The 27,691-nt window shown below is 41.7% G+C and overlaps 1 protein-coding gene across 2 annotated transcripts in view; it reads right to left on the bottom strand.

Moving 5' to 3' along the window:
* Positions 1–5,114: 5,114 nt before the first annotated feature.
* LOC135482691 (nonsense-mediated mRNA decay factor SMG5-like) overlaps positions 5,115–27,691 on the bottom strand; it is a 39,570-nt gene continuing 16,993 nt past the window's right edge. For both annotated transcript variants that reach the window (XM_064762953.1, XM_064762954.1), the window contains exons 15-24: positions 27,560–27,689; positions 27,028–27,103; positions 26,481–26,659; positions 25,342–25,494; positions 9,740–9,799; positions 9,044–9,200; positions 8,632–8,722; positions 7,548–7,628; positions 6,758–6,915; positions 5,115–6,235 (exon numbers count right to left, since the gene is read on the bottom strand). In XM_064762953.1, the coding sequence (XP_064619023.1) occupies positions 6,165–6,235; positions 6,758–6,915; positions 7,548–7,628; positions 8,632–8,722; positions 9,044–9,200; positions 9,740–9,799; positions 25,342–25,494; positions 26,481–26,659; positions 27,028–27,103; positions 27,560–27,689 (1,156 nt within the window). In that variant the 3' untranslated portion in view covers positions 5,115–6,164. The remainder of the gene's footprint in view (positions 6,236–6,757; positions 6,916–7,547; positions 7,629–8,631; positions 8,723–9,043; positions 9,201–9,739; positions 9,800–25,341; positions 25,495–26,480; positions 26,660–27,027; positions 27,104–27,559; positions 27,690–27,691) is intronic.

The raw sequence follows: 27,691 nt of genomic DNA on the forward strand, positions 1-27,691 counted from the left end.
AACTGATGATAATATGCCAAGACGTATCTTTGATGTTCTCAAGACGAAATAATTCGTCGAGAGTGGCTGCAAATGTGCATATTGTCTCATCTACGACATAGCTCTTAATTTCAAATGCCTGTGACTTGAAGGCTTTTCTTCATTGCCTCTCATGAAAAGGATGTTGCTAGGTTGCATTTTGACAGCTTAACGATTACGAAAACTACGAGTCTTCTTGTTCCATATTCTGTCGCTATTACGACAACAATGCATAGATCATTAGTTCCACACTAAGTGCCTCTTGGAGAAAAGAGGGCAGCACAATACAGTACTGCGAAGAGAACAGTGAAAACCTGACTGATTCACACCACCAAACAGTAATCCTACAGAGAGCGCAGACGTTTTGAAACCACCTGACAGTACTCAATGCATCAACATGCACATTTGGAGTAAATTGTCAAATTTTGGCTCATGTTTGAAAATGTTGCCTAATTTTAGAGGTCCATGTGAACAATGTGTCCTGCGGGGCTCTAAAATATCGAAAATTTACTGGAGTAGGAGCTTCCAAGCTTTCCGACCTGTGGCCTTTCACCGTCTCAGGTTAAGAAAGTTCACCAAACTAAATTTAAGAAATGCTAATCAAAAGGTGCGACACCATTTTTCTTTCGGTTGGTCAAGAAATGAAAACAAAACAATTATGCTGCGTGTCTCATTTTCATCAAAGTTTTTATCGAATTTCTACAATAATCCTAAAGGCCTATGCCTATAATAAAAAAACCAACAACCTTTTTTCTAGAAAAGAAAACAAACAAGAGGGAAATAGAAGACCATGGCATTTTACATCCCTCTTTCATCACTGTATTCCACATTAAATCAATCAACAAAGGTTCTGATCTACCTTACACGTCCATCGAGTGACATCGCAAGACATGAAAGAACAAATAACCCTGTCTAATTACTGTCTCCAACTGACACGTTCGTTAAGACCAGGTATGCAAATGCGCACTGCATGACAATCGTGAGGATCAATTAATGCTCGGCGCAGAGGGTCACTGGCTTCATGTTTCTACTTAGCGAGTATGCATATTTTAACGCACCAGCTGTGAATGAACGCAAAGGCAGTAGTGGCTAGAATTTCAATCCATCACAGGGTGGAAAAGATCAAGCAGTTACTTTAGACTAGCACACTCCCACTTCAGATCAGGCAAACATTTGTTTTTAAAGAAGTTCTCGGATGACGATGACGGACGACAGACACTGCGGTATTGTATAGACTCCCCTATGGTGAGCCAAAAAGGAAAACTAAATTCAGCTCGACATGCACAGTCAGAGGCAGTTTTAGGGGGCAAGGGTACTGGTGCCCTCTTATTTCAGAGAAATCTTCATTGACAGGGAATTCAAGTACTTAGCACCATGGTGCCACCTCTCTCTCTCTCTGAATCATGGATCCGCCAGCACAGGCATTCGAAAACATGGAGGGACGCAGTTGGGTAAAAAGATCCCCGCTCAGCAGCAATTATCATCAGAAAATGCACATCGTTTTTTCATCTCTTGGCAAATGATTCATTCATTAGTACACGTACAACCTTATCCAATTGTTTCTCCTGCCACATATTGATCAATCAGGATTTGCCCCATCTTTAAATTACATTTGTTGATTGAATTTATCTTCACATGGTAGAATATGGGTTTGAAGGAAAACAATAGGCGAGGTCTTACCGACACCGGGTAAAATGACCTTGACCCACTTTAAAGTAGGTCAAATTGACCTGGTTAGACAAATTGCAACCAAATATGTCCCGAGACACTGATCAGATCAAACCATGTGATGGGGGTGGGTCTGTTGGGACAAATGAAGTTTGTCTTATCATAAATGCACCAGCAATTTACTCTTGAAGTAGGCATGATGAGATGGGGTAGTTCAAGAACAACAAATTTTTGGTCTACACCATTATAATTATGGTACTCAAGCATGGTACCCCACCCTAGGATATGTTAGAGGAGAGTTTAATTACGCATGGTGTTGATTGAAAAGCGTGGAGAAGCAGAAGGTCAAATGCAATTTGTTTCCATGAGCTGCAAGATATTGACGACATGCAACGGATTCTGCAGGGACTCCAGTGACATATAATACCTATTCAAAGCAGACATGAGGGAAGGCTTATAGCTATTGTAAAATATAGTAGTTGCATTTTTCACCTAGTTACTGCAGCAGATAATCCTTTCAAACAGCAAATCCTGCAGGGAATTAACCATAATCCACTTAGTGTCATGTATATCTGGTCTGAATCAGCAGTGTATTCTTACGGGGTCCTGCACATATAAGTCGTGATATTTCACAAAAAAAACCATGCATCAAAATCAAATAGCAAATGCTACTGCCCGTGCTACGAGAGTAATGAGGAGTAGCATCGTAATCTTCATCTTGAATGACACATCCGTTATTAAAGGGGTACGCCGTTCATGCTAACTCGTGGTCCAGGCAAACAGAAATGCATTTGTACACAATGCCATAGTTCTGTTATTAGGCATACAAATTTGCTGAAACTTGGTATTCATAGTGTTTGTATATCTGTCTACACAACGGTAAGGCTGAAATTTATATTCAGTATGTATTTACGCAATAGGAAAGTTTCGAATTCAAGTACAAATTTCAAATTTTCAACAAACATTGTTGGCCTTTAAAGAATGCCGAGGATGAGATTAGAGATCGTGAGAACACCTAAAGCCTGTCAGCCTCGTTTGAGACTTGAACCGTGGTCATCTCCCTCAGCCAATGATCAGGTGGATATAATAGACACCCTTTGCCGTTCTACGTTCCTTGTTTACAATTTCTACAGTTTTCCATAATACGTTTTGCATAAATAGTTTATTGATTTCCTCCTTTTCATAACTTTTTACATTCAAAAAGATTTACTTGGTTTTCACATGCATTTTGAGAACTGAGTTCGAGTCTATCATGCACAGCAAGTTGCAATACTCTCATGTTTCTATAGCAAGTGTAGATTCTCTTATCTATCATATGTCTATCCTTGCTTGCCCTCTCCAGTACAATTGGATGAGCAATCCCTATCCTACACCACTGATATTACTTTTTCAACGTTTGAATGATATTTTTGATAGAGATGTTTCACTTGACTATGATAGCCTCCATACAACTTCAAAACAACTTAAAAGGTTCCTGAAGAAAAAAATTGAGAAAAAAATTTCTTTCCCCGTTCCCTTATTCCTCCCTTCTCTATTAACATCCTCATTAGAAAAAATGTTTCGTCAATTAAAAAAATTCTTCCTTAGATTCATTGGCAAAGAAAAGTGTTGTAAAAGAAGAAACAACTGCATTAGGACCTCACACATTTGTCACATAACAGACACCTCTCTGTTAACGACAGCACTGGTCCTTAATAGAGAGGTGCCACTGCACATGTAGTCCAAACTTAATTTAGAAGAAATCCTAAACTGCATGACTAAATTCGACAGTATTCTCTGCAAGCTTAGGGCAAAGCTTCAGCGAACTTTGTTTACGAACTTGCAGAGGCGTAAAAACTTACTTTTCTGTACTTCGAAGCAATATTTTTACGCAGTTGTTGATTTCAGCAGTCTGTTCATCATGATATTGATGTCAATACTAGAATTGCAAATATACGATGCTCGGATGATGTTTTAACAACAAAAAAGAAACACTTTCTTGTTTGATTATTCGAAGGCGTCAGCTCCCATCTCCCGCAAGGTTATTTAGACAAGGTGTTGGGATGCGCAGGCAAATACACTTTGGCAATTTTACCATGGAAACTAAATGATACTGTATATCTTGTTCTGAACTCCTAAGGGAAGGAATACGCGATGTTGGTTTATCTACCCCTCTACATGTAAATACTCCAAGCCAACATCTATAAAACTAAAAGACGACAGAGTATTTCGCGCTAGCTTCAGCAAATGCCATGCCTCTGCTGTGGGGCATGATTTTTATTTTGGATATACTAATGCGAACATCACAAAGCACTGATAGAAATTTGACAACAGCTGAGGAAGACTAGTCGGGAAGAATTGGTTGGTTGACTGTATGAGTAAGAGCCTTTTATCAGCACAAACTTGCACAAAAATGCCTCTTAACTGCCATTTTTGGTCCAATTTTGAAAGCAGGGCTCATACACCTACTAAGATATTTTTTTGAAGTATGTTTCAGGGCTATATGGGTACGTTTTTGAATGAAGAATTCTCGAAAAGTCAGGGGTTTTTTACCGTAGAATGGGAAAATCCAAAGATATTATTTTGAAAATCTTGTTTCTTAAAATTTAAGGATATTCAAGGGTTTCTTAAGGAACAACATAGAATTCAAGGGTATTTAAGGGTATTCATGGAGCAACTTTTTTTCAAGGGTTTTCAAGGGGGCGTGGTAACCCTGTGAAAGGTCCACGGAGAGTTCAGACGGAGATCATTCCATTCCAGCTATCAAAATTAGCATTTAGTCTGTTAAAGTTAAAGTCAGCTGAGCTATTGCCCGATCCGCGAACGGCTCATTTGGCCGGGGCTTATCCCGAATTCCGAAGCATTAAGCAACTAGGAGTATTACTCCCCTGGAGAGGATGCTGGTCTATTGCAGGTTAACTTCCCAGGCGAGTCTGGTACCCATTTACTCCTGGTGGAGAGAAGCATGTAGGGTTAAGTGTCTTGTGCAAGGACACAAAGATGAAACAGTGTTGATCCGTCTGAGTATCGAACCTACAACCTCCTGGTTATAAGCCCGGCGCTCTAACCACTCTGCCACTGATCCCCAATAAAATTAGCATTAAGTACAGGAAAAAGTCTTATTCCACCTTGAATTGGAAATTTGACATCCCTGTATCAAGGCAAACATTCAATAGAAGCAGGGACTCTGTGTGTCCTTGGTTCCAAAAAGAAACTGACATGACATAAAAAATATTTAGATTTACTTCAGAGCTCGCCAAAAACGCATGCAATCAAAACGCATGCAATCAAAATGCCTGAAAATGAACAGAAGAAGGTGATATCTTACCTGTGTTTTCTATGATGAAGTTATCAATTTAAAACTTGTTAAAGCTACACAACCCACCACCTACAGAGGAGAGAAAGCAAACAATGAACAGAGAGCCCCAACTTCTTTGTACTTCGGTTTTTAATACTGTAAAGTAACAAATTTTTCTACTTCTACTAATTTTTGTCATTTGCAAACATTTTTGTGAAAACTAAATTTTCACAATTTTCATTTTTGTGAAATACAAAATCTCCTTTGGTTTTTCAGACCAAAAAATATCTTTTCACAATTTTTATCTTTGCAAATTGCAGTTGTGATAAAACTCCACGAGAATTTGGCAATTTACACTTTGAAGGTATTGAAGAAATGACAACACAAAAGTTAAGGATCGAGTGTGTCAAAATTACCTTGAAGCTTATAAAAACGAAAAACGAAAAGTTTATACATTATGGTTAATCAAGACAACAAAACAAGAACTGGAGACAGTACAGTGCAGTACAGTACAGTGTTCGTTATTTTTTTAGCTTCAAAATAATTTTGACATGCTCCCAAAATGGCACATGTACTCTTTATTCCACATTCACAAGTGTTTTATTTTGACCAAAGTGCCAAGAACAATGTTTGAATTCAGACATGTCAAAAATGAATAAAATATGAAATAAGACCAGGTTTACTATAAAAGTTTATTGTAAGCCGCTAAGTCACATTTGACAATTTCTTCAAAGTAATCAAATAAATTTCAACACAAAGTGATTACCTTTTTTTATATGAAACCGAGTCAAAATTGAATATCCCTTCTCATTTGACAATTTCTTCAAAGTAATCAAATAAATTTCCACACAAAGTGATTACCTTTTTTTACATGAAACCGAGTCAAAATTGAATATCCCTTCTCATTTTTGAGATGTGTATTTGTCTTTGACAGAATTTAAGAACACAAGCTACAAATTTTGATCCCTTGTCATAAAGAAGCAGACGTCATGAGCAGTGACTATTTCGTTCTTCTAGAAATTTGACAAATCGAACATGTCCAGACAAGCCCTGGCTGGTTGAAGGAATCCACCACTGAATATCATATGCCATCCAAGTGTTAGAACCGAAAGAACTCAGTGTCATCCATACTTGGGTCCCGGTCAGGGTGAGACGGGTGAGACAGTCAAGAGAAGAGCCCACGTCGAGTTACCTAACATCTTCAACCTTTGTCCTTTTCGAGAGTATCCTTCCACTTTATGTAGAAATCCTTCACCATTTCGATACTTATGCCTGCAGAAAATAAAGACATTTTCTTTACAATGCCCTGAAGCAGTTTGGCAACAGAGATGTAGCAGAACTAGTACAAGATCGTGGGAGCTGGACAAAGACGGTGCACCACCTATACTATAGCTGGGACTAAAGTGAACAGTCAAGCAGCAAAGCAACTCCTATTATGAAGTTTGTCCTGGGTTCACCTTAGAAAATAACTTGAGCACAGCAGTTTACCGGGAAAGGCCTTGATCAGTCTTGGTGTCAATGATCAGGCTACACAGATCTTCTTCCAACCGATGTTGTCTCTTACCAACCCAAAGTGCTGGGAAGACAAATTAGCTCATAAGCTTTACTTCTTGTTCGTGTTTTCAACATCAGAAGAGTGACGGTTTCTACATGTGGCACTTTTTTGACTACGTTGTACCAAACAGCTTGTTTGAAAGCAGACACAGCAGCCCTAATCTTCAGGTTAAAGTAGGGGTTATCAAGAGGCTGGTTAACAACCTAAAGGTAAACGGACCCCCCCCTCCCGATACCTACCATCTTGTTTCATAGCAGCTACAGCACCCCTCATCCTTGGGGTCAAGTTAGGGTTATCGAGGGGTTGGTTAGTTAGGTAACTGACCATGTCCTTAGGGCTGTACTCGGACTGCTGGTGGGCAAAGTATTTACAACAGCTGATGGCCTGCAAGAAGTACCTGGAAGAGATTGCAATGCATTTTCATTAGTTCAGTCTGTCCATGGCACATGGTGGTGGTTGTGGAATAAGGCACAGGGTTTGAGGTAAAGTTAATATTTTTGTAATGAAGAACATGCATTCCGATTAATTACTCTCCTCAATGACTGTTTGAACAGTTTGACGCCTAATCCAAAGGAAAATTGTGCTCAGCATATTACCGTATAGATCAGAGAAGCCTCACAGTTTGGCCAAAGGTGGAGTCACTAGGCCAATAATATAGTGCCTAACTGCATTGTCACGTAAAAAACGCTCATCCCGCCTTGGAGGAGGAATACTCCCTGAAGAATAACTCCTCCAAGAGCAGAGGGAACTCTGAAGAAGAACCATAGGCCTAAAGGACATATGTGCAGCTTAATAACAAGATTGGAACATCACATCACACCACACCTTAAAAAGCTATGCCAATGTCGCGTTAATCGAACATGACTTCATTTGCCACAAGTTGCTTGGAGCGCTTCCAAGTTTATGCAAGTTACAGGCCCTTCATAACACTTCCCTGGTGAGTAGATGTAATTTTCTAACCCTAATCAGCCTGTAATTTCAATTAGATGCTGCCTGTGCCAGGATGCTTATGAGCATTCATCGACTTACCATGCTTCCCTGTCTTTTCTCTTCAGATTCTTCTGAGGCGATGCAGACGACTTCTCATTACTCTTCTGAGCTCGAACATACCTGTGGAGATGAAAAAAGGTGTTTTACAAAGTTCATATGAAGTCACAAGAAGTTGTGATGCATGAATGGATGCAACGTATCAAACATTCGAGAGTCTGTCGGATGAGGCTTCCCCGTGGTTCCTTGTACCCGAGTGTCAATGAGTGATATGAATAAAGACTACCGGTAGTTAATGCTTTCACTTGAGTTTTGTACATAGATGCCTGTGTACATGCATACAATGTTTTTAGTAAAAGCATTTACTTCTCTTTGTCTATATTACCAATGCCAGGGCAAGTAAAAGATCCACATAGGCAGACGGTAGCCAAGAGTGGCCTACATACTTACGGGAAAATTCTAAAAGGGTTACAATGCCTGTATTATGATGATGATGATGATGATGATGATGATGATGATGAAAGCCCAGTTGCAGCAGGTCTTGGTGACACACTTGGCAAGGGGAGTTCATACGGAGGGGATGCGCGCACACTGTGACATGGTCAGTGTGTGCTTTGAACACGGAAGCCAATGACCTAAGGCAAGTTTTTTCTCTAAAAAAATCTTGTCCCTTTATCAACACTCACTTGCACAAAAGAGTGCAACACAGCCATGACACTACATCAGACGTCACAAGCAATGCGACTCTGTTGCATGTTCTGGGGCCGCCCACCATTGCTTCCTGCCAGTTATCTATACGCATATGAACTGGCTTGTGAAAAACTCATGAAAGTAATCTTTCCTTCATTAAGAATAGTTTCTTCAAGGACAAATTCAAACGTTTCTAAAATGCACAGTGAGTAGTAATGAAAATATTGAAAATAATGAGTTATTCTGTTATATAGTGCTTGTCCATCTTATCCTGTTTAAAGCTCTTTTTGGATACCATATTATTACCCCGGTCTCCACAGAAATCAATCAGCGGTCTTAAGGACCAACCAGAAGGCACTCACTTGAACATGATCAGTAGTAGAACGAAGCAGTGACGATCAGCTGGGAGTCCTGTGCTACCGCTGCCCCACCTTACCTATTTCCTTTCTTGAACTCCATCTCAAGCCATCGGATTGCCTCCCGGGCGTTACAGCTGTCCTTCTTCAGTAAGTCAAGGTTATCTATCACTGGAATCGACAACAAACCATCTCATTTGATTAAGCATGGTCTCAGTTTTATTGTACATGAGGGTCTCAATTTTATAGTCAGGGCTCAAGAGGCCAACTGTGGTTATTACCATGACAGCATTTCACACTTTACATTTCACATTTCATCATCTTCATTTGAACATTCCCAGAACATCCTGGCCAAATCACTGAAAAGACCTTTCAGAAAGTCTGTGACAGTCCTCCTGCTAAACACTGCTAACGGTAAACCAATGGGGTCTCACCTGCGGAAGCCAATTGGGCCTTACCTGCCAAAGGTAAACCAATGGGGTCTGGTCTTACCTGCCAAAGGAATAATGATAATAAACCTGGCACTGTTAGCCATATGCTTGATACAATCTAGACCATCGGTAAGAGCAGAAGCATCTGGGATAAGATAGGGTGGCAGGTTAGGGTTACTTTCCAGTTTCAGGGAGCCTTCCAACTGGTTCACCTCGGCCTGAAAAATATGGATAAAGTCATTGAATGAGTGGAGCCAGCCTCCTCGTGCAGCTGTCCCTGCTTTAATTTGCTGCCATTGCCCCTGAATGGCCCAGGCCAGGTCATTTAATTTTAATACAAATTTTAGGCCCTCCAGTCACCCGAAAACGACATACATTTTTGTAATTTTATCCGCAAAGTGAGTGTGAATCTGTAATCGTGGCCATTTTCAGTTTGATTACACTACGCAATCGCAATGTGTACTGTACAGTGACGTCACAATATGGAAGTTGTTACTGGCAGAGAGAATACTGCTTGAAAATATTGTCTGCTTTAGAGAATGGAGGCAAGTCTGCACAAAGATATATTGTAAGTATGCGACAAATAGTATATGAGTAAAATGAGCCAGAAGCCTCAGAGCCAATGCCAACTTATACTCATAGACATCAGGAACAAGGACACAACTTTGAGTGGAACACTACATCTTTGGGACCACTTTCTTTATTTTTACTGATAGTCAGGATAGTGATACGGAGCATCATATGTCCGGCTTCTCACCTGCAGCCTGAGATGGGCCATATCTCGCATCAACTGGTTTCTCCTTGCTTCAGTGTCAGCCTGGAATGACAGAAAATAACAACGAATGTATTTAGAGGATCAAACACAACAGACAATGTATCGAGGCATGGCAAATACTTAAAGGGGGACTATAGGCAGGAGTAGAGGGGCTAATTTGGCCATCTTCAAGTGACTAGTATACAAAATAAGGGCCCTTGGTCATGTCAGACTCGGCACTAAATATATTCCTCATACAAGCGTGAATCATTTCGACCTACTGTGAGATGTGAGAGACCCCTATTGGCGACTTTGTTTAACTTTATCTTGCCTGCCTAGCTGCTGCCTATATATTGTCCCTTTAAGGGATGTTATTACATTTCTTTTGTTTATGCTGAACAATGAACGTCTTACAATGGGACCAAAAACATTTAGACAATTCAAGTTTATAGCCAGATAAATCAACTGAACTTTGAAAGAATCAATCAACTACAGATAGACACGAGAGCCTACGAAGATTTATGGCATACGACCTATCACTGAGATCAAACACCCAACAAAAACTTGTAGAAAATCTTGGCCAAGAACCTGACCGTTCCAAATGAAAAGATATGGACTAAAGTTTGATCCTTGGCTGACACTTTAGTGAAGGTCTTGAAAGTCGGACAATTACAAGTTACAATATGGTTGTGCAGATGAGAGAATGGTCATAAATCAACAATAGAACAGGAGAATCATTCTGTCCAATCATATATCCACTCTATCCTAAGTTTAGCTGATTGACAGTAAATCTCATGAGTGGAACAAAAACTCGATGTATACAAAATTACAACAATCGAAGATGAACTCAATTTCTCTTGAAGGAATATCTCATAATTATTTGTATAGTCTATAAAAGCAAGTCAGCACGTATGATGTTCAAAGGACTCATGAAAAGACTACTTCCATCATGTCCATTCGATCAGAAATAATTGAAATCAGATTTCTTGGATAAACTTTTAGGTCATGGACTATAGATCACGAATTATGGACATTTTCTCCTTCAGTGCCACTGAAAGGGTCGAGAAGAGTGTTAACTTGTTTTGACAAAACTATTCCACATTTCTTTAACTAGCTGCAATAAACATCAAATGCCTTCTGGCCGCTTAGATTTCTCACAGTTTTCCAGTCAAGTTGTCCCCATTCCCTCGGCATAAATAGCCGAAAACATTCCGAAGACAGCGCCATTGGGAGCTATTTCTATGAAGAGTGACTTGGCAGCAAACGTATCATTAGATGTAAATTGATAAAAATCTGAGTTAATTAAAGAGAAGTCGATATGATTCTAGGCATGGCTTTGTACTTCTGCAAACTTTGTAGCATGCCTACAAAATCTGAGGACTAAGATTTAGCTAGTGCAAAAATGATATGTTAAAAATTTCAATTCAAAGATAACTGGATGAAGTTCGAAAAGGCCAGTTATATGAAAGCCTCTCCCTCAAACATTTCAGAAATTCTACTGTTACAAGTAGCAAACTGCAGGATGACAAAATTACTTGTAATCTGTGTGTGTGATGCCACAAATGTTGTTAAACAACTTCAGCTATCCTAGGCTACCTGGGTCACCATGCTAAACATGCTCCACCCCTTGCATGAGATTGTCTCCAAATGAAAAGAGAGTGATGATTTGGTTGGACTGCAATTGATTCCTTGAGTATATTAACCTCGTGGTGGCGTACTGAACAAAGTAACCAACCCTCGCTCTCACTCTGAGACAGTCTAATGGTATTGGGTTCGAACCCTTGGCTGGTTGTTTCAGCTCAAGTGAGGCCAATGTACTGCAGAGCTCCTTGACACCTCAGTAGATGCATTCGCTGAGGAGAGCTATAGTGACAGTCAGTGCAAAACGCTTCTAGACAGACTTTAGTTGGTGGAAAGTGCTGAAATGAGGGTTGACCATAGGCAGTAGTACCACCACTTAGGCTAGATCTTGAACTTTAGAATTCGAAAGGATGTGAATACCAATTTTAAGGTTGGGAGTCAGTTCTTTGTTTTCCCGAGAACAGATTCCACACTTGAAATTGGCATTCACTTCATTTTGAAGGAGGTCTGATTGCTTTAGGATTTCAAGTTCTAGCCCAAATGGTGGTGCCTATTATGATCAACCCTTAAAGCCGCCATAAGTTTTATTCAACAATACGGGTAGCAATCCGCCAAACCACATGTGTGCACCCTGAATGGAAATCCTTTCAAATTCCATAAAATGATATCTGGCGGTCTCCCCGCAGGAGCCCCAAGATGAGATGTCCCATATTCACCACCAACCAACCATGACTACCATAAACATGATTAATTTTCCAGACTGATTACTAAATATTTTCTCTAACAAGCACAAAGCGATTTTACATGCTCAGCGGACCAAGACCGATGGGTCCACTGGCAATCCCCCACAGGACTGAACACGGACAATGACACGCACTTGACCTGAACTAACTGGTTGGTCTCTGCGGTCCATTATGATTGGCTGACGCAGAAACGATACATCAAAATCAACACCAATCAAAATTGACCAGACAGTGGAATTGAGATTATTTGGGTATTTTCAGTGTGGTATATAGAATTTGGATGTGTGTCATTCAAACGGTGATTGACATACCTTTCCATATTACCGGCCCTATCGGCTGGCCTACCAACATGTTTCAACAAGCCAAAGACTACAACTTAGATGTTATGGAAGCCATTTCTTCTTGAGAGGGTTCACAGGGGGTATTGTGATCTCAGAGCTTTGTCTGTCAGGATAGCTTTATATCAGTGGGAACTGTAAATAACACCGTCGGCCACAAATTCTCCCATATTCCTAAACTTACAGTCAGTTCTTATCAACTTTGTGTGGAGGCTGGGTTTCGGGACTGCATCAGGCATTCTACTCACGAATATAATCGGAGCGCCCTCTACATATCTCTACAACTATCGTTTTGAGGAAATCAGAGGTAAATGTTTGCTTCTCCGGTCCTCAAACAAACCCCTAGCTGCATATGCCAGCATCCAGTTCTAGGAATTTTATCAGTAATTTGCAGTATACTTTCATGAACATTTGCTTTATTTTATACTGCCATTTTATCAATGGTTCTCAGAATGCAATTCATCCCGAAGGTGCCGAGTTGTTCAACCAGTATACTTTCATGAACGTTTGCTTTATCTTATGCTGCCATTTTATCATTAGTCGTTCTCAGAATGCAATTCATCCCAAAGGTGCTGAATTGCTCAACCAATGGCAATGATAACTATTGCCTAAAGATGTAAAGCTAACACCTTTATCATTATCCATCTTATCAAAATAACTTCTTTACCCTCTGTATCAAAATCAACCTCCCATCTGAACCTCATCATAAAAATCAGGTCAAACTGGTAACTGAACTGAACATTTTCCAAAGAAAAATATTTTCAAATTCCATAATTTATCTAAGGTGGGTTTACACAAGGATGAAAAAAAATATAATGAAGAAGTTGCACTGGTCTGATGGTGTATACATTATGACTAAAAAATAACACAGGCACATGCAGCAACTAGCATCAGTCAATCAATGTTTCGTCTTGAAGAGCCATGAAACACTGCTGCTGCCATCTATCCTAACTTTGAAGAACCAAGTGTCTTGGTTTGCTGCCCAGCTCTCGCACACCCAGCCATGGTCAGTCAGCAGTAGGACATTGAGAATGATCATATTAGTCAGGGTATAGGGTAAATTGGTGTGTGTGGGGGGGGGGGGGGGGGGCACCGTACACATTCACACACATGCTTTTATACTGAATACAAAATCTACAACTTTTAACATGTTTAGTCCAACTTTTGCCCATCATGGTGGGGATTCAAAGTCCTCAACAGAGTATAGGTGAGTTCATTACGCATATAGAAAGTCCTTCAAATTGTTAGCCACATGAAGGCAAATAGCATCTGCATTCTCATCATTAACCCTTTTGCTGGTGGGAACCAGGTTTTACAATCCAGCACTGTACTCGCAATGAAATCGTGGAGGATTCCTGGGGTTTTCAGGTATGCAACCTGCAAATCATGTAAAACCAAGCTAATAATAATGAGGTGAATGCAACATGTCTACCTAATGTCTCAAATTGGCATCATAAAGGTAATCAATGTATTGGCATCTTACCATCTGTTTGGGAGAGGAATTCAGAGGCTTAACTTCATTACCTCAGAAAGTTGATACACAACTGCTAATATTAGCTACCTACAATTCATGGAGTGGATTAAAGGAGTTCTGTTTACCCATTAAGTAAGCTGTTTCCCTGAGGCGGGCAGACTGCAGACTTCCCAAATGGTGCAGATATTTACCCAAAGCTGGTAGGTACCATACATGTCCAGGAGCATCTCGACCCTCAATGTATTGAGATTGCTCAGCTTCCAGACAAGGCACCTATAGGTGGAGGCAATATTGCTAGAAGTTCCAGGCAATGCACATATGGGCGGAGGCTATGGAGGCAATACTGCTAGAAGTTCAAGACAAGGCACGTATGGGCGGAGGCATAATCGCTCTAACTATTATGTCTGTTACATGTCTCACTGCCAAGATTTGAGAAATGGTCATATTTTTTGGAGCCGAACACATTGCAACAACTGATCTGCAAGATCAGTTGTGCAACAAACTAGCGAGTAGCAATTATTTAGCAAGTCAACTGGAGTCAGTGTTTCCCCCAATGCAGTATGATGTGAAGGTGAGCAGACATCCTTGGCATGCTTCCACAGGTAATGAGCCCATCATTTCATTCTCCTCACACACAAGACAAGATAAGCCCAAGTAACCCCATGTTAGTATCATTTCCACATCTGTTTTCGCTACTCTTCGGTGTCTAAACATCGCCAGCATTTTCGGCCAAACTAATTGGCGGTGATGGTGTTTATTTAGTACACGGCAGCACTATGCAATGAGGTGGGCACCAGGTTAGCAGGCGGTACAGGAACTCCAGCGATTACCTTCTGTAAACAGTAACAGGAGTGATCAACCTCAACTCATCCTTTAACGGAAAAGCTACAAACAAATTTTCAGCAGTTCATCTTCATCAGCCTCTCGTTCCAGTCTTATTTTCTGTATATAATATTGTGCAGCATCGAAAATAATGTATTGGAAATACATGCACACTTGAAGTGCAATTAACCTGGAAGCAGCCCTGTCTGTCATATTTAATCTGTTGCCTCCATCCAAACAGTGTTCTAATGCAGTTCCTAACCTCCCTCCCAGTCATAACAAAACATCCATCCTTCATGTTGCACTCCCCTCTCCAACTGCCTTATCGATGGAATAGAATTTCTTCCCTTATTCCTTGAGTGGGGAAGAGGAAATTGGCAGCCTGGCACTTTTGAACTCCTGGATTTGCCCCAGGCAGCTAGGTCTAATAGTGAGTAGTAGATTGTTCCAACATGCCGCACTCCCTGAGCCTGTCAACTGTGGTTTCCTTGGATGTCTTTGAGCAAGAAAAGCGCCAAGATCAGGTGTTAGGACTACTAGTTTTGAATATTGGGTTGTTCCACTGCCAGTTTCACAGTCAGGATTGAGCCCCACCAACATTCTAACATCACCGAGATTCTTTCGGCTAACAGTCAAAAGAAACAGATTTTTTCTCTCCAAGCTTGCAACTTAAAGCAAGTGAACAGGCCTGTAAGACAGCATCAAAGATTGTGTGCGGGGAGGACGTATTTGCAATGAAACACACAAGAGATCATGCTGCCCTCTGCTGTTGAAAACATCACTATAGTATAAACTCGTATGATGCCATTGAAAGAATTCACCCTCCTTTAAATCAGCAACATATGGCTGATTATCCAGGCCTATTGAGTGTTCCCTGAAGTTAATTTGAGACCATTCTATCACTTCACCGCAACATAATCTTTAACATCTAGATCTAGCCAACCAATTTTTTCACAACTATTCCCAAGTGTGACTAAAAAACCAATTAAAAGGTGTTTATTTCCAACTGAAAGTAAATCCATCCCAGGTATGTTTACCAAGGGGAATACATTATTCCTGGTTGAAAATAGTTCACCTCTGACTGGGCGGCTGTAAAATTGGCTTTCTTTAAAATAAGATGAGCTACAAAAAATGCCGGATCTGTTTTCTATCCAAATAGTTCTTGCTGAATGGTGAAAGGTAAACAGTTCTTTTCATCATTAGACTGACTGACATTATTAGTCAGTGTATCCAACCGTTCATCTGCTCCACAAGGTCTACAGACTCGCAGTCCATGGTGAGGCAAAAACGCTGCAATGCACTGCACTGTGTAATGCATCGGCTCATGGTTGGAGTCTACTCAAACAAATTCTGAAGAAATCAGGGGTTGATGTCTGCTTCTCCGGCCCTGCACACAATTGAAGGTCGAGGGGAATGGTCTTCTCTAGGATGCCAGGATGGACATCCCAAAATGGTTGGGATTACCAGGATAGGCAAAGCAATTGGGAACATTTGGGAAGGTCAGAATATTGAGTCGGGATTCATCGAGTGCCTGTCGGGAATCAAGATTGGGCCTTTATTATATTGGAATGTCCAGACAGCTACCCTCCTTTCCCCTTTGTAGTATTTTGTTCTTGATTGGTCAGGCATTAGAACTGAGAAAACCTTGAAGGCACCAACACAGCTCTTATTTGCCCGCCCTTGAGGCACCGTCAACAATTATACCTGAAATTAGTGAAAACAATTAGAACGGGAATGCATTCCTCGAAGCAACAGAGGAATCCTTCCATGAAACAATAAGCGATTCTCCTGTCAAGACACCTGCGGGAGATTACCACATTTGCAGACATGAAGATCATTTCAGCAAAATGCTTCAAGAAAAACTTCCACTAGTTGACGCAGTATAAAGATACCTGCAACCAACTCGCATTCTTGACCACCTTAGTGCTTTCCCACTTGGTCTAATGCTGAAGTATCCAAGCAGCCCAGATGGCAAGGGTAACTGGCGCAACTACAACGCACAATTGTTTTCTGCCAACTGGTTGAGTCATTTTTGATCTTGTCCACCAATTGGTCAACTTAATGGAGATAATTCGTATTGAACACTGTGGCTGGACACATTCTACTTGTACCCGCACCATCTTTTGGGTGAAACAAGCAGCTACCCAGTTCGAGAAACAAAAACACATCGGAGGACCTCACACCCACCCCCCACCCCCCAGTGAACATAGCATTACGACAGAGATATCTATTTTAAGATATGGGCAACATTAGTCATCTGATAGTGCTTGGTTTCTCCCAGTCATCCGCACACTGTAGGTAAATTGGCAACCAGATGCATTGGCACATTTTCAGAGTCAGCTCCAACCTCAGCTAGTTCTCCTATTGGCTTGGAAAATCAGGTATTGGCGGTCAGAAATCCACCAATCAGGAAGGAGAGGGCAGCTGGCAAGGTGTAATTACCAGACGGCAGCCAGCGTTCAGCAGCCGACCTACAACACGGAAACAACTGGAAAGGAGGCGTCTGTTCTGGTTCAAGTCTCACCAGGTACTTGTGGTGAGGAGCCAACCAATCACACGAGAGGAAGCACCGAGTGGCGGATAGGAAGCAGCCGGGCAGGTATTACAAACACCAGCAGCCGATGTATACAGATTGGCGCTGCACTCAACCAACTCGTCTGCTCACCAGAATACATGATGCCTCTCAATTCGTTGGGTATTAATTAAAAGCAAATATGTAACTTGGGCTCAAGTGAATATTGTTGACAGAGCAAACACATCTGCCTGGCAAATATTTGCCCATTAAACAGTGCAACATGAAGGCGGTTGGTAATCCATGAAGTTTTGAGTCAACATTGCTTTAGTTTGCCCGTAGATCAATAACGCCCGAGAAGCAGGCCAGTCTAATCTACATCAACATTGTAATCTAGGAAAAAATACTATCAATGCAACTACAGCCCAAATCATAAATGACATCCTCTCTGCTTTGTGTCAGTGACGTGTGAAGTACGCACGAGCCGCACGCCAGCGACCCAGCAGCGACACGTATATCTCTATGTTTCACGTATATTACGCGTGACCTACGCGACCTATGCGGGGGTAGCGCATTAATGACGCGATTTACGAGATGTCAATTATGATTTGGACCGTAAGAACTTCCGGTAGCCAATCTGTGTTAAAAAATCTACAGTCCAAGTTCAAATTCTGGAAAGCTCACATCCAATTACCAATATCCTGAAAACTTGCCACCTATTTTGCCAGGAAGGCTCACCTCAAAGTTTAATTTCTCAAATTAGCTGAAAGTGCGAGTGAGTGAAGTTCAATGAACAATATTCCTTCATGATATCATTCCAAGATAAGGTTTCCATCTGTAACTAAAGCCTGACGTTCAGTCCATAGCGGTGGTATACATGCCTGTCAGGGACATTGCTAATATTGACAAATCCTGCCTGTCCCCTATCATATCCAATGTGAACTGTTTCCAGGCAAGCAAATAGTTCCTTTCAGCAAATATGCCAAGAGTGTTATGATGCAAGCCAAGCAATATTGTGCTGGCCACTCAGGGTCACAGCTATAGGTCGCAAGCAACATGGTACTGGACACTTGTGGTAACATATTCCGGATCACAATGGTGCTGGTCACTCAGGGTCACAGCTATGGGTTGCAATGGTGCTGGCCACTAAGGGTCACAGCTATGGGTTGCAATGGTGCTGGCCACTCAGGGTCACAGCTATGGGTTGCAATGGTGCTGGCCACTCAGGGTCACAGCTATGGGTTGCAGTTGTGCTGCTGGCCAGTCAGGGTCACATCTATGTGTCGCAATGGTGTGTGGTCACTCAGGGTCACATCTATGAGTTGCAGTGGTGCTGACCACTCAGGGTCACAGCTATGGGTTGCATTGGTGCTGGCCACTCAGGGTCACATCTATGGGTTGCATTGGTGCTGACCACTCAGGGTCACAGCTATGGGTTGCAATTGTGCTGGTCACTCAGGGTCACAGCTATGGGTTGCATTGGTGCTGGCCACTCAGGGTCACATCTATGAGTTGCAGTGGTGCTGGCCACTCAGGGTCACATCTATGGGTTGCAGTGGTGCTGGTCACTCAGGGTCACAGCTATGGGTTGCATTGGTGCTGACCACTCAGGGTCACATCTTTGGGTTGCAGTGGTGCTGGCCACTCAGGGTCACATCTATGGGTAGCAATGGTGCTGGCCACTCAGGGTCACAGCTATGGGTTGCAATGGTGCTGGCCACTCAGGGTCACAGCTATGGGTAGCAATGGTGCTGGCCACTCAGGGTCACATCTTTGGGTTGCAGTGGTGCTGGTCACTCAGGGTCACAGCTATGGGTTGCATTGGTGCTGACCACTCAGGGTCACATCTTTGGGTTGCAGTGGTGCTGGCCACTCAGGGTCACATCTATGGGTAGCAATGGTGCTTGCCACTCAGGGTCAGAGTATGGGTCGCAAGCAACATGGTGCTGGCCACTCAGGGTCACATCTATAGGTTGCAATGGTGCTGGCCACTCAGGGTCACAGCTATAGGTTGCAATGAACATGGTGCTGGCCACTCAGGGTTAGAGCCATGATGGAGTCGCAGTGGTGCTGGCCACTCAGGGTCACACCTATGGGTTGCTCCAGACAAGTCAGAAAGCTGATGCAAGTGCCATTGTGCTGAATGTCAAAATGTCACACCGGGTCACTTCAGCTGGATCAAATTGGTGTTCAGAACAGGCAACCAGGTCCTGGCCACTCAGGGTCACACCAATACCCAGGTCACTCCTGCTCACATCAATTTGAGTGCTGAGTGCTTCCAGACAAATATCAGGATGTTGACCCTGGTGCTCGGCACTCACAAGGCACAGCCACAATTGTGTCACTCCTGCTCACATCAATTTGGAGTGTCCAGACAACTGCCAGCAAGCTGGTGCAAGGCAAGCAACCTCAAAAGTGCCAATAAGCCTGGTTGTTTGCCACTCAAGACAAATGTCACAACTACACGTATAAACCAAAGAACTAAACCAGTACGTTGATGGAAGGAATAGTTTTGCATAATTATTTCACCGAGTTTGATATTCCTCTCCAGACTTGACATGCGGGGTTGAACTGCATGGCCATGAAACCTCATTATCAAATTCAGCAAAGGACTCATCTAGAATGAGTTTCCTGTAAAAACACACTCTCATATCATAATCAAATGCAAGCCACTTCCTAAAGTAATTATACTGGAATAAGTAGAGGAGGAAAAGATAATTTGAAAACAATTGATGGGTCATGAACACTGATGACCTTCCATATAATAAGGCACTCTGGCTGGATATGATATTATCAAGTCATGAGACAAAAGTAGACATGGAAAAACTGTAACAACCTGATTCGCTATCCTTGGCATCTGATCAAACTTTTTCCATACTCAATCTCATGATATCTTTTTAGCAGGGATGCAAATAGGCAAAAAGTCTGAAAATTTTTCTTGCAAAAAACACGTCCTTTTACAGCACTGACTTGCACATTCCGCTAAAAGTCTTATTTTTGGTCCAATTTTGAAAATTGATAAATCCACAGAGTTGAGAGAGAGATCTTTTCACTCCAGCTATCAAATTTAGCATTTAGTGCAAGGAAAAAGTCTGAAATCTGCCTAAGATTGGAAATTTGACATCAGTGTTTAAGAGACATAAATCATTGTGCAGAATACCAAGAAAGGGGCCACCAGGAACAGTTGACCAGGCCGGGACGAATAAGGGGATAATCCCGGCAGAGTTTTTTTAAAAATTGAAATGATCTAGACAAGACGTCCGGCTACCACCCAGCCTTCAAAACGTTAGCCTATAGTGTCAGCGGGACGTCATGATGCTATACTAACATGACTAAGGATCTAATATGAGGCCAGGTTTTTTACGGTGTTGTGGGGACATGGGCCTTTCTAAGTAATAATGGACAACTTTGATGTCAGGCGGTGTATTACTTTTGGGTCAAAGATTACTGGAACCAAGAACTATTACATTTTCAATTGCGTTCATCATTGTTTTATATAGTCTCTAAATGTCCTATTAGTATTTCTGGATCAACAAATAATATCATTATTCAATTTTAGCTGAATTAGTTTTTTTTGGTAACATCATTTACCCTGTGTTAGATTTGATCACCACAGTGCAATTGGAACATTTCTTTGACTCTGTTGATTGTTCAATTTGATAACAGACCAATATTACAGTGAATTCAGTTTACTGATGAGTATTTTATTTTGTAACTTGTACTGGTTGAGATTTGCTGAACAATAATGCCAGCTTGAATACAAGCATTCTCTGTGAGCTTTTGGACCTTCTCTCAACCGGACCTTACCAAGCTTATACCCTGAGTTGCCCTAAGGCTTCCAGCAATATGACTGCTGTTCTCTAACATCCCAGTACTCGGTAGTTCAGGGATTTATCTATACTAATCTAAAAAAAAACATTTTGAATTTGAATAAAACAAACCTTTTTCTAGTTACTGGGCAACTTTTGTTTTGTTCATTCCTTGCATCCATCCAATTCAACTCTTGCTTTGTGATATTTACCAATGATTTTTCTGATCGCAGGGAGGATAAAAACTTCTTCCAAGTTTGTGTATTTTTACAAGATCTTACAATCGCTGTAGTAATATAAAAAAAATTGGCAGGGTGCACCGAAGTGTGGAGCTGAGTCACATAGAATGGGAAGAGCTACCTGCTGATTTTACCAAGGAGACACAGATACCTAGCCAACTTTCGCCAAGCAAAAAAGGTATGTCAGAGTAGTTAATAAGTTTCTCAAGGAGATAAATGTTAAAAGTAGCGAGCCAATTTGGTGAGTTTCAAATAACAAGGTATCTAGCAGGGACGGAATAACCTCCAAAAGAATGGGGTAAATAGCTGAATAACTTGATCAGACTGTCAATGGAAACCATGCACGATTGATAAGCAATCAGAACTCCCCTGGCGGCAAAGTAACCAGGAATTTCTCACCGATAGAGATCCCTTTCAAAGGCTCTGACTAATGTGTAGACCAGTTGCTTTCAGTATTTAACACATGCGCACGTAGCGTGATGGCTAGGTGGAATCGTTCCTTGGCGGTAAAGGGTGATATTGAAGAATAATTCATGAATTACTCCAGCCTATTAGAATACCGACTGATTAAGTGTTTTCCATTCCAAGCTAAGTTTACCACGATTGCTAGTGTAGTGGTCAGTATACATCTATCATGTATTTTTAGGACAATTTGAAATTAACTAAAATGGAAGGATCGAGAAGGTAGCTCGTGAAATATTTATATATATAATACAGGACATAGTGATGTCACCATCTCAACTAAAAACTGATTTAATTTAACCCGTTTTAGAAATTTTTGCAAATTGCAAAAATAAATAGCTGTGAAAGATTGGTGGTTTACAGTAAACAATAACTCTTCAGTCAGACTGGTGTCAAGAAACTATTTTGCCATGCCTGGATTTGGTGGGAAATGCAGGCCAATTCCCTAACAACCACTGACCATGCTCTACTATATATGTCAAACCATAAATCCTATTGATTTGACAGATGCCATGTTAAAGTAATTCTATGTAAACACACTTTGAAGTATGAGAGAATGTCATGTGCCACTTGTGAGTTCCAGCAACCGGAGCTGTCCCAATCGAAACATTTTTTTCACGCCAGATACATGTATATGAGAGGCTAAAGTAGGCCTCTGCTAAGTGTCATGCAGTGCAAACTTCACCTCATCCTCTTGACACACATACACTCCGGATGCAGTTGACCAGCCTCAGATCGTCCCTCTCCCTAATTGTGAGTTTTCATGGGAAAGTTGATGTGTGAGAATACAGTGCATAAATACTAGATTGACTAAGTAACTAATTAAGATGCCGTAGGAAGTAGCACCGGGTATATAAGTTGAGTATTCTGATTTAGAGTCAGAAATTGCCCTTTAAGTTTTGTTACACACAATTCCTGCCTTTTTTTGGGGCAGTTCATAAAGGAGGTAAAGGTTGATGAATGAACTTCCCATGGAGTTCAGACACACAAAGCGCAGAGGATTTTAGACTTGATAAATGATAGTAGGTTAAGAAGGCTCTCCTTGTGGGCACGAAGCCCAAATAGCTTGGCCACATTTTAACGGGCAGGGGTGGGGGCGACGTCCTCATCACACACAACCAGTGACACAGCCAACAAATGACTGATGAAAGCAAATAGCGAGAATAAGTCTTGGCACTCAAGGCGCAGAGGATTTTAGACTTGCTAGGTTAAGATGGCTCTTTTGGACACGACGCCAGAATAGCAGGGCTGTATTTGGCCGGGGGTGCGTGCCCCCTCGACACAACCTGTGACACTGCCCGCAAATGCCTGATGTACTGGACCTCATCATACCTGGCCCTTCTTGTCGACATGAAGCGTAAATAGCAGGGCCACATTTACTTGGGGGGGGGGGGGGTGTGCCTCATCAGACACAACCTGTGACACTGCCCGATGCACCAGTCTTCATCGTAGATCAATGGCAAATGTAAAGGCATAAGTAGGCCGAGTCTGACTGGACTCCATCTGCCACATCTCCAAGTACATCTCTCCTTCCACTTGAGAAACATGACAGTTCCTGTATAAATGTAGATTGGGCCGCTCACGATACCAGGGCTTATAAAAACATGTGCCAGGCCGACATCACATGGTGTTGCGGGCATGTTGGCCAGCCCTATCTTATCACTTCCAGCCAGGCAAATTACGAACATGCAACACGATTGGTCGGTTATCAGCTTAATTGAGCAACATGGAATTGACCAATTATTGTTCAGCATTCAGAATGGCAGAATGATTGACAAGTGGGCAGTCCTGGGGTAGTTAAAGCGAGTGGCTGGAGCTAAATGGTTGTATATACACAAAAGTGCCAATCAATTCCAGCCCGAAAAACTATTACTCCAGATCAACATGAGCAAAAAAGAGCCATCATTGATATATTACCGTAGTTGCCTCATAGAGGGCGATACTGCACAGGGGCAGATCAAAGACTCGGGGAAAGGAGGGGCCTCAACCCTCATTTTTTATCCTGAAGGGAATACCATCAGGGAGAAATTAATACGTTTTCTAATACTTCCCAGTACACTCTACCTACCGTCGATAGTTCGCGGGACGCCTCCTTTTGGGGACCTATAGAACTGACCCAACAGCGGGACTATATGCCGACTCTTGTGTTGTTGGCAATCGATAGATCATGGTCAACAATGCAAGTCATATTATGTCAGTACCAAGGCAAAATGTCCTTGAGGTATGAAGCTATCTACAAAATCAACCACGTTATTCTCACTAAGTTGTGGTAATCGAACCAGGCATATAAAACGGTTTCAGGAATGCGGTTGAGGAATGCGGGTGGACCAAAACTATGGGAGTCATCACCATCCTCGCATATACTTTAACAGTACATTAATAGTAACAGGAACCGGCGTAATATAAACAGAACAACACAAGACTAAATAAGCTCATTAACTGGAGGTTTTTCAGTGCAATGAAAATGAGACTAATTGTAATAGGATAATGAGACATGTTTCGGCTGTATGGGGTCAATTTACAACAGGTCAAACCGAACCCAACTGCAGAATTCAAATTAGCCAACAGTGCCCAATTTCCCAGTTATGACACTGGTTAATTTTACTTCAAATGCATACTGATATACAATAGGGGTAATTCCCTGGTCATTTCTTCAAGCACTGGTGATGAACCACTTTGAAATAATAGCCAAATTACTTTCATTTAGTCTATGATTCTGCTGGAATTATTAGCTGATTGGTTAGGACGGTTATTAGAGAGGTTCAGATTTTGATCCGAGAACGAGATGGCGTTTTGACGACAGAAATTGCCTGTTGTCAGAAACAGAATGAAACAGTGTGTCTTTAAAGGGGGACTATTTTATAATATAAGCAGGAGGAGAGGGGCTAATTTGGCCATCTTCAAGTGACTAGTATACACAGTGAGGGCCATTGGTCTCCAATCCCTTTAATTACAAAACAAGCCTTTTGACACTTAAAGCTGGGCCTACAGCTGATCACCAAGTGATGACTCGTCCACTTTCTTATGCATAGTGGAATAAAGCATCATCAAATGCACTAGGAGAACCTCTTCCTGTGGTCCCGAAGGAGTGAATAACAGGTGATCTGTGCGCAGACTCCTTTTATAGTTGAAATTAAACCCTGCTGCCATCTATGCTGTCTATGTTAAAGCTATTGCAAGGCATTGATCACACTGAACTTCCAGCGGTATTGCCTCCGTTACCTCTGCCCATACCACTGAAGAAATAAGTGTCAATTTTCTGTACACCGGAGCCTCACTTTACGGTGCATCTCACCCAAATTTGATTTGATTCTGCTGTATGCAATGTACACTACGCTGTAAATAAAGCAGCATAATGTGAACCCATTTTTTGATCACACAGACCTCACTTTCCATGGCCACTGTGCTGTTAATATGAGGTTGATTTCAAAAGAATTTTTACAGGGTTTGCCCTTAATCTTCTCGAGACACTGCGTAAGTTTCAACACAAAGCATATTGTGGTTTTTGAATGAGACACAAAAACGCTACACTTGCCGAGATATCAGACTGCTGATTGAACGATAGCCATCTTGGTTTTTTGTGGACCGTAAGGGTCTCAAACACTCATAATAAATATCCGCTTACCAGTTTTTCTTGAGCTGACTCTTCATCGAAGTTTGAATCGACATTCAACGGCCCGAAGAACTTGTGTTTTCGATCGTTGAATGTTAGAGGGACACTTTTCACTTCGGCTATCTTGCTGCCGAATTTCAGCAGACAACATATCCTGATCAATGTCTGAAATTGGAGTTCAAACAATAACTAGAAATTTGAAATTTGCTTGGCAGCAAATTCGATAGCCCCCACGGGCCCACACAGTACACGTATGGAGGAGTGAAGTCTATTCCGTGTCGTGGATGATCTATTTCCGGACAAACACGCTCGCGCTTTCTCAAAATCACACGCTCAATAACATTTAAACAGCACCCTAACCTTTTCAGATGGGCAGGATGGATCATCGTTAAGCATTTAAGGCTATTCCTTTATTTTATTCCTACATTCAACCGTAGTTCTTTGCTCAAAATACTCGACAGCTCGCCACTTCCATGACTTCGGCAAAGAGATACCGCCGCCATGATGCATGAGGATATGACGTCACCATTACGGGGCGGAGCTTATGCTAATCACGTGTGATTGACAGAATTGCGTCGGAGTTTGAAAGCAAATCAGAAAATCGGCGCATAAAAACGCTTTAAAGTCAACAAAATTATCCAAATTTCGAAAAAATCTTTGCCAGGTGCACTAGATCGAGTTTAGTTTGATGGGACAGGGGTGACAGTTTTTCAGTTGAAATAGCAGTTTTGCTGGACTACCTCCATAATATAACCTGGGAAGAATGCAGAAACTTAGTACCTTCTCCTAGTAATCTCAATATAGACCCCACATTTGTTGTATGTGGGGTCTATAATAAGGCTTGCATACCATAACGCGAATAAAAACTGCCACGAAACACCTTTGTGCTCTGCGAAAATAAGACTTCGCAAAACAAAATTCATTTTGGGTTTATACGTTGTGGCCGTAGAGGAATCTGTCAGAAAAGTTTACATGTAAGGAAAATAAGAAAAGAAAAACATAGTAAAAATAACTAATTTACTAATTTCCATTAGGAATTAATCTGGTATGTGGCTTTTTCAAAGACTTTCTCTCAAAAGGCCATTTTATATTGTGGTGGTGGTCATAAACAACTTCTATTGGAGCTTTCTATTGAAGCTATTGCAACCTACCTCATGTCTTTCATCCAGTGGTACCCGATGTCGGCTGTCAAACTGGAGGCAGTTGTGCACGTCTCGGAGTGGTGGCACATTCTGGAGACTGAGGTCTTCAGAGAGGGGCTGTTTCTGGCACCAGTCGATGTTGGAGGTCTGTTCTAGCAGCCTCAGGCATTCGTCAGACGTGCATATATCTGAAGGACAATAATGAAAAAATCTGTAAAGATCATACCCTGTTCAACCATGTTGCTCCATAATTCTTTCACAAAACACAACAAACCAGATTCCCAGCTGTCTAAACAGAAAGTATAAGGTGTCATTTCTGGCCGCTCAATGCTAACCTCAACCGCAACATTTTCATCGCGAAATAATTTCACAGAATCCAACTGCAATGTGTTCTCAGGGGCGACAAGTAACACCGAAGAGAATTACTCTGAACCCAGCCTTCAGATGGCGCCGGAGAGGCGAGGGGGATTACAGCAATATAGCACAACGCAATGTGGGCGGGATGGCGCCTAAAGGGTAAGGGCAGGCCTGCATCCGGGATCGAGATTTTCCTTACCAGGTGTAGCAATTTGCTCTTCAGTTGGCAGCATATTCAATAGCATAGATAATCTGGTCCACAATGAATGTGAACTCTGAAAGTAGAAATATTGTGAAAAATCAGCCACGAAAAGTAGAAAAGGAAAAAATGTCAGTCATATATTTGTCAACAACACAACTGTCCATCATTAGCATTTCATATCCCTCACTTGGGAGGGATCTATTGTAAGCCATGGCAAAGGACACACATGACCAAGTACAAAGGAATCTTGGTTTAAGGAATTGATACAAAGCTGGCAAGACTGGGTTCCAGTCCTTGCTGGTCGAATCAAGACAGTTCAGGTGGACAGCAAATGCAGATCTAAAACCTAAGGCGCTTCGAAACAGGGTTCAAGATATTTTCTCTTACAAACATGAATATTCTAAGACCAAGGCAATTTTTAAGAAGCTTTACTTCATTCATAAGGAAGACGTTATTAAAGTAAAGGATAAAGCCAAAGTTCAAAAGCAATGCGTTTTTCTTTTGACTGCCTCAAGATTTGGCACGTTACCTGAGCACAAGTCTCCACGATATGGTTATGGCATATCATCCAATCACAGAACACTTTGATGGTAGGCAGCAGACCTTCACGTGTGATTATGTCAACCAGTCGATTCACACGGCGTCCCTCTGACTCATTCCT

The sequence above is a fragment of the Lineus longissimus genome, chromosome 2, assembly GCF_910592395.1.
Source record: "Lineus longissimus chromosome 2, tnLinLong1.2, whole genome shotgun sequence".
Lineage (NCBI taxonomy): Eukaryota > Metazoa > Nemertea > Pilidiophora > Heteronemertea > Lineidae > Lineus > Lineus longissimus.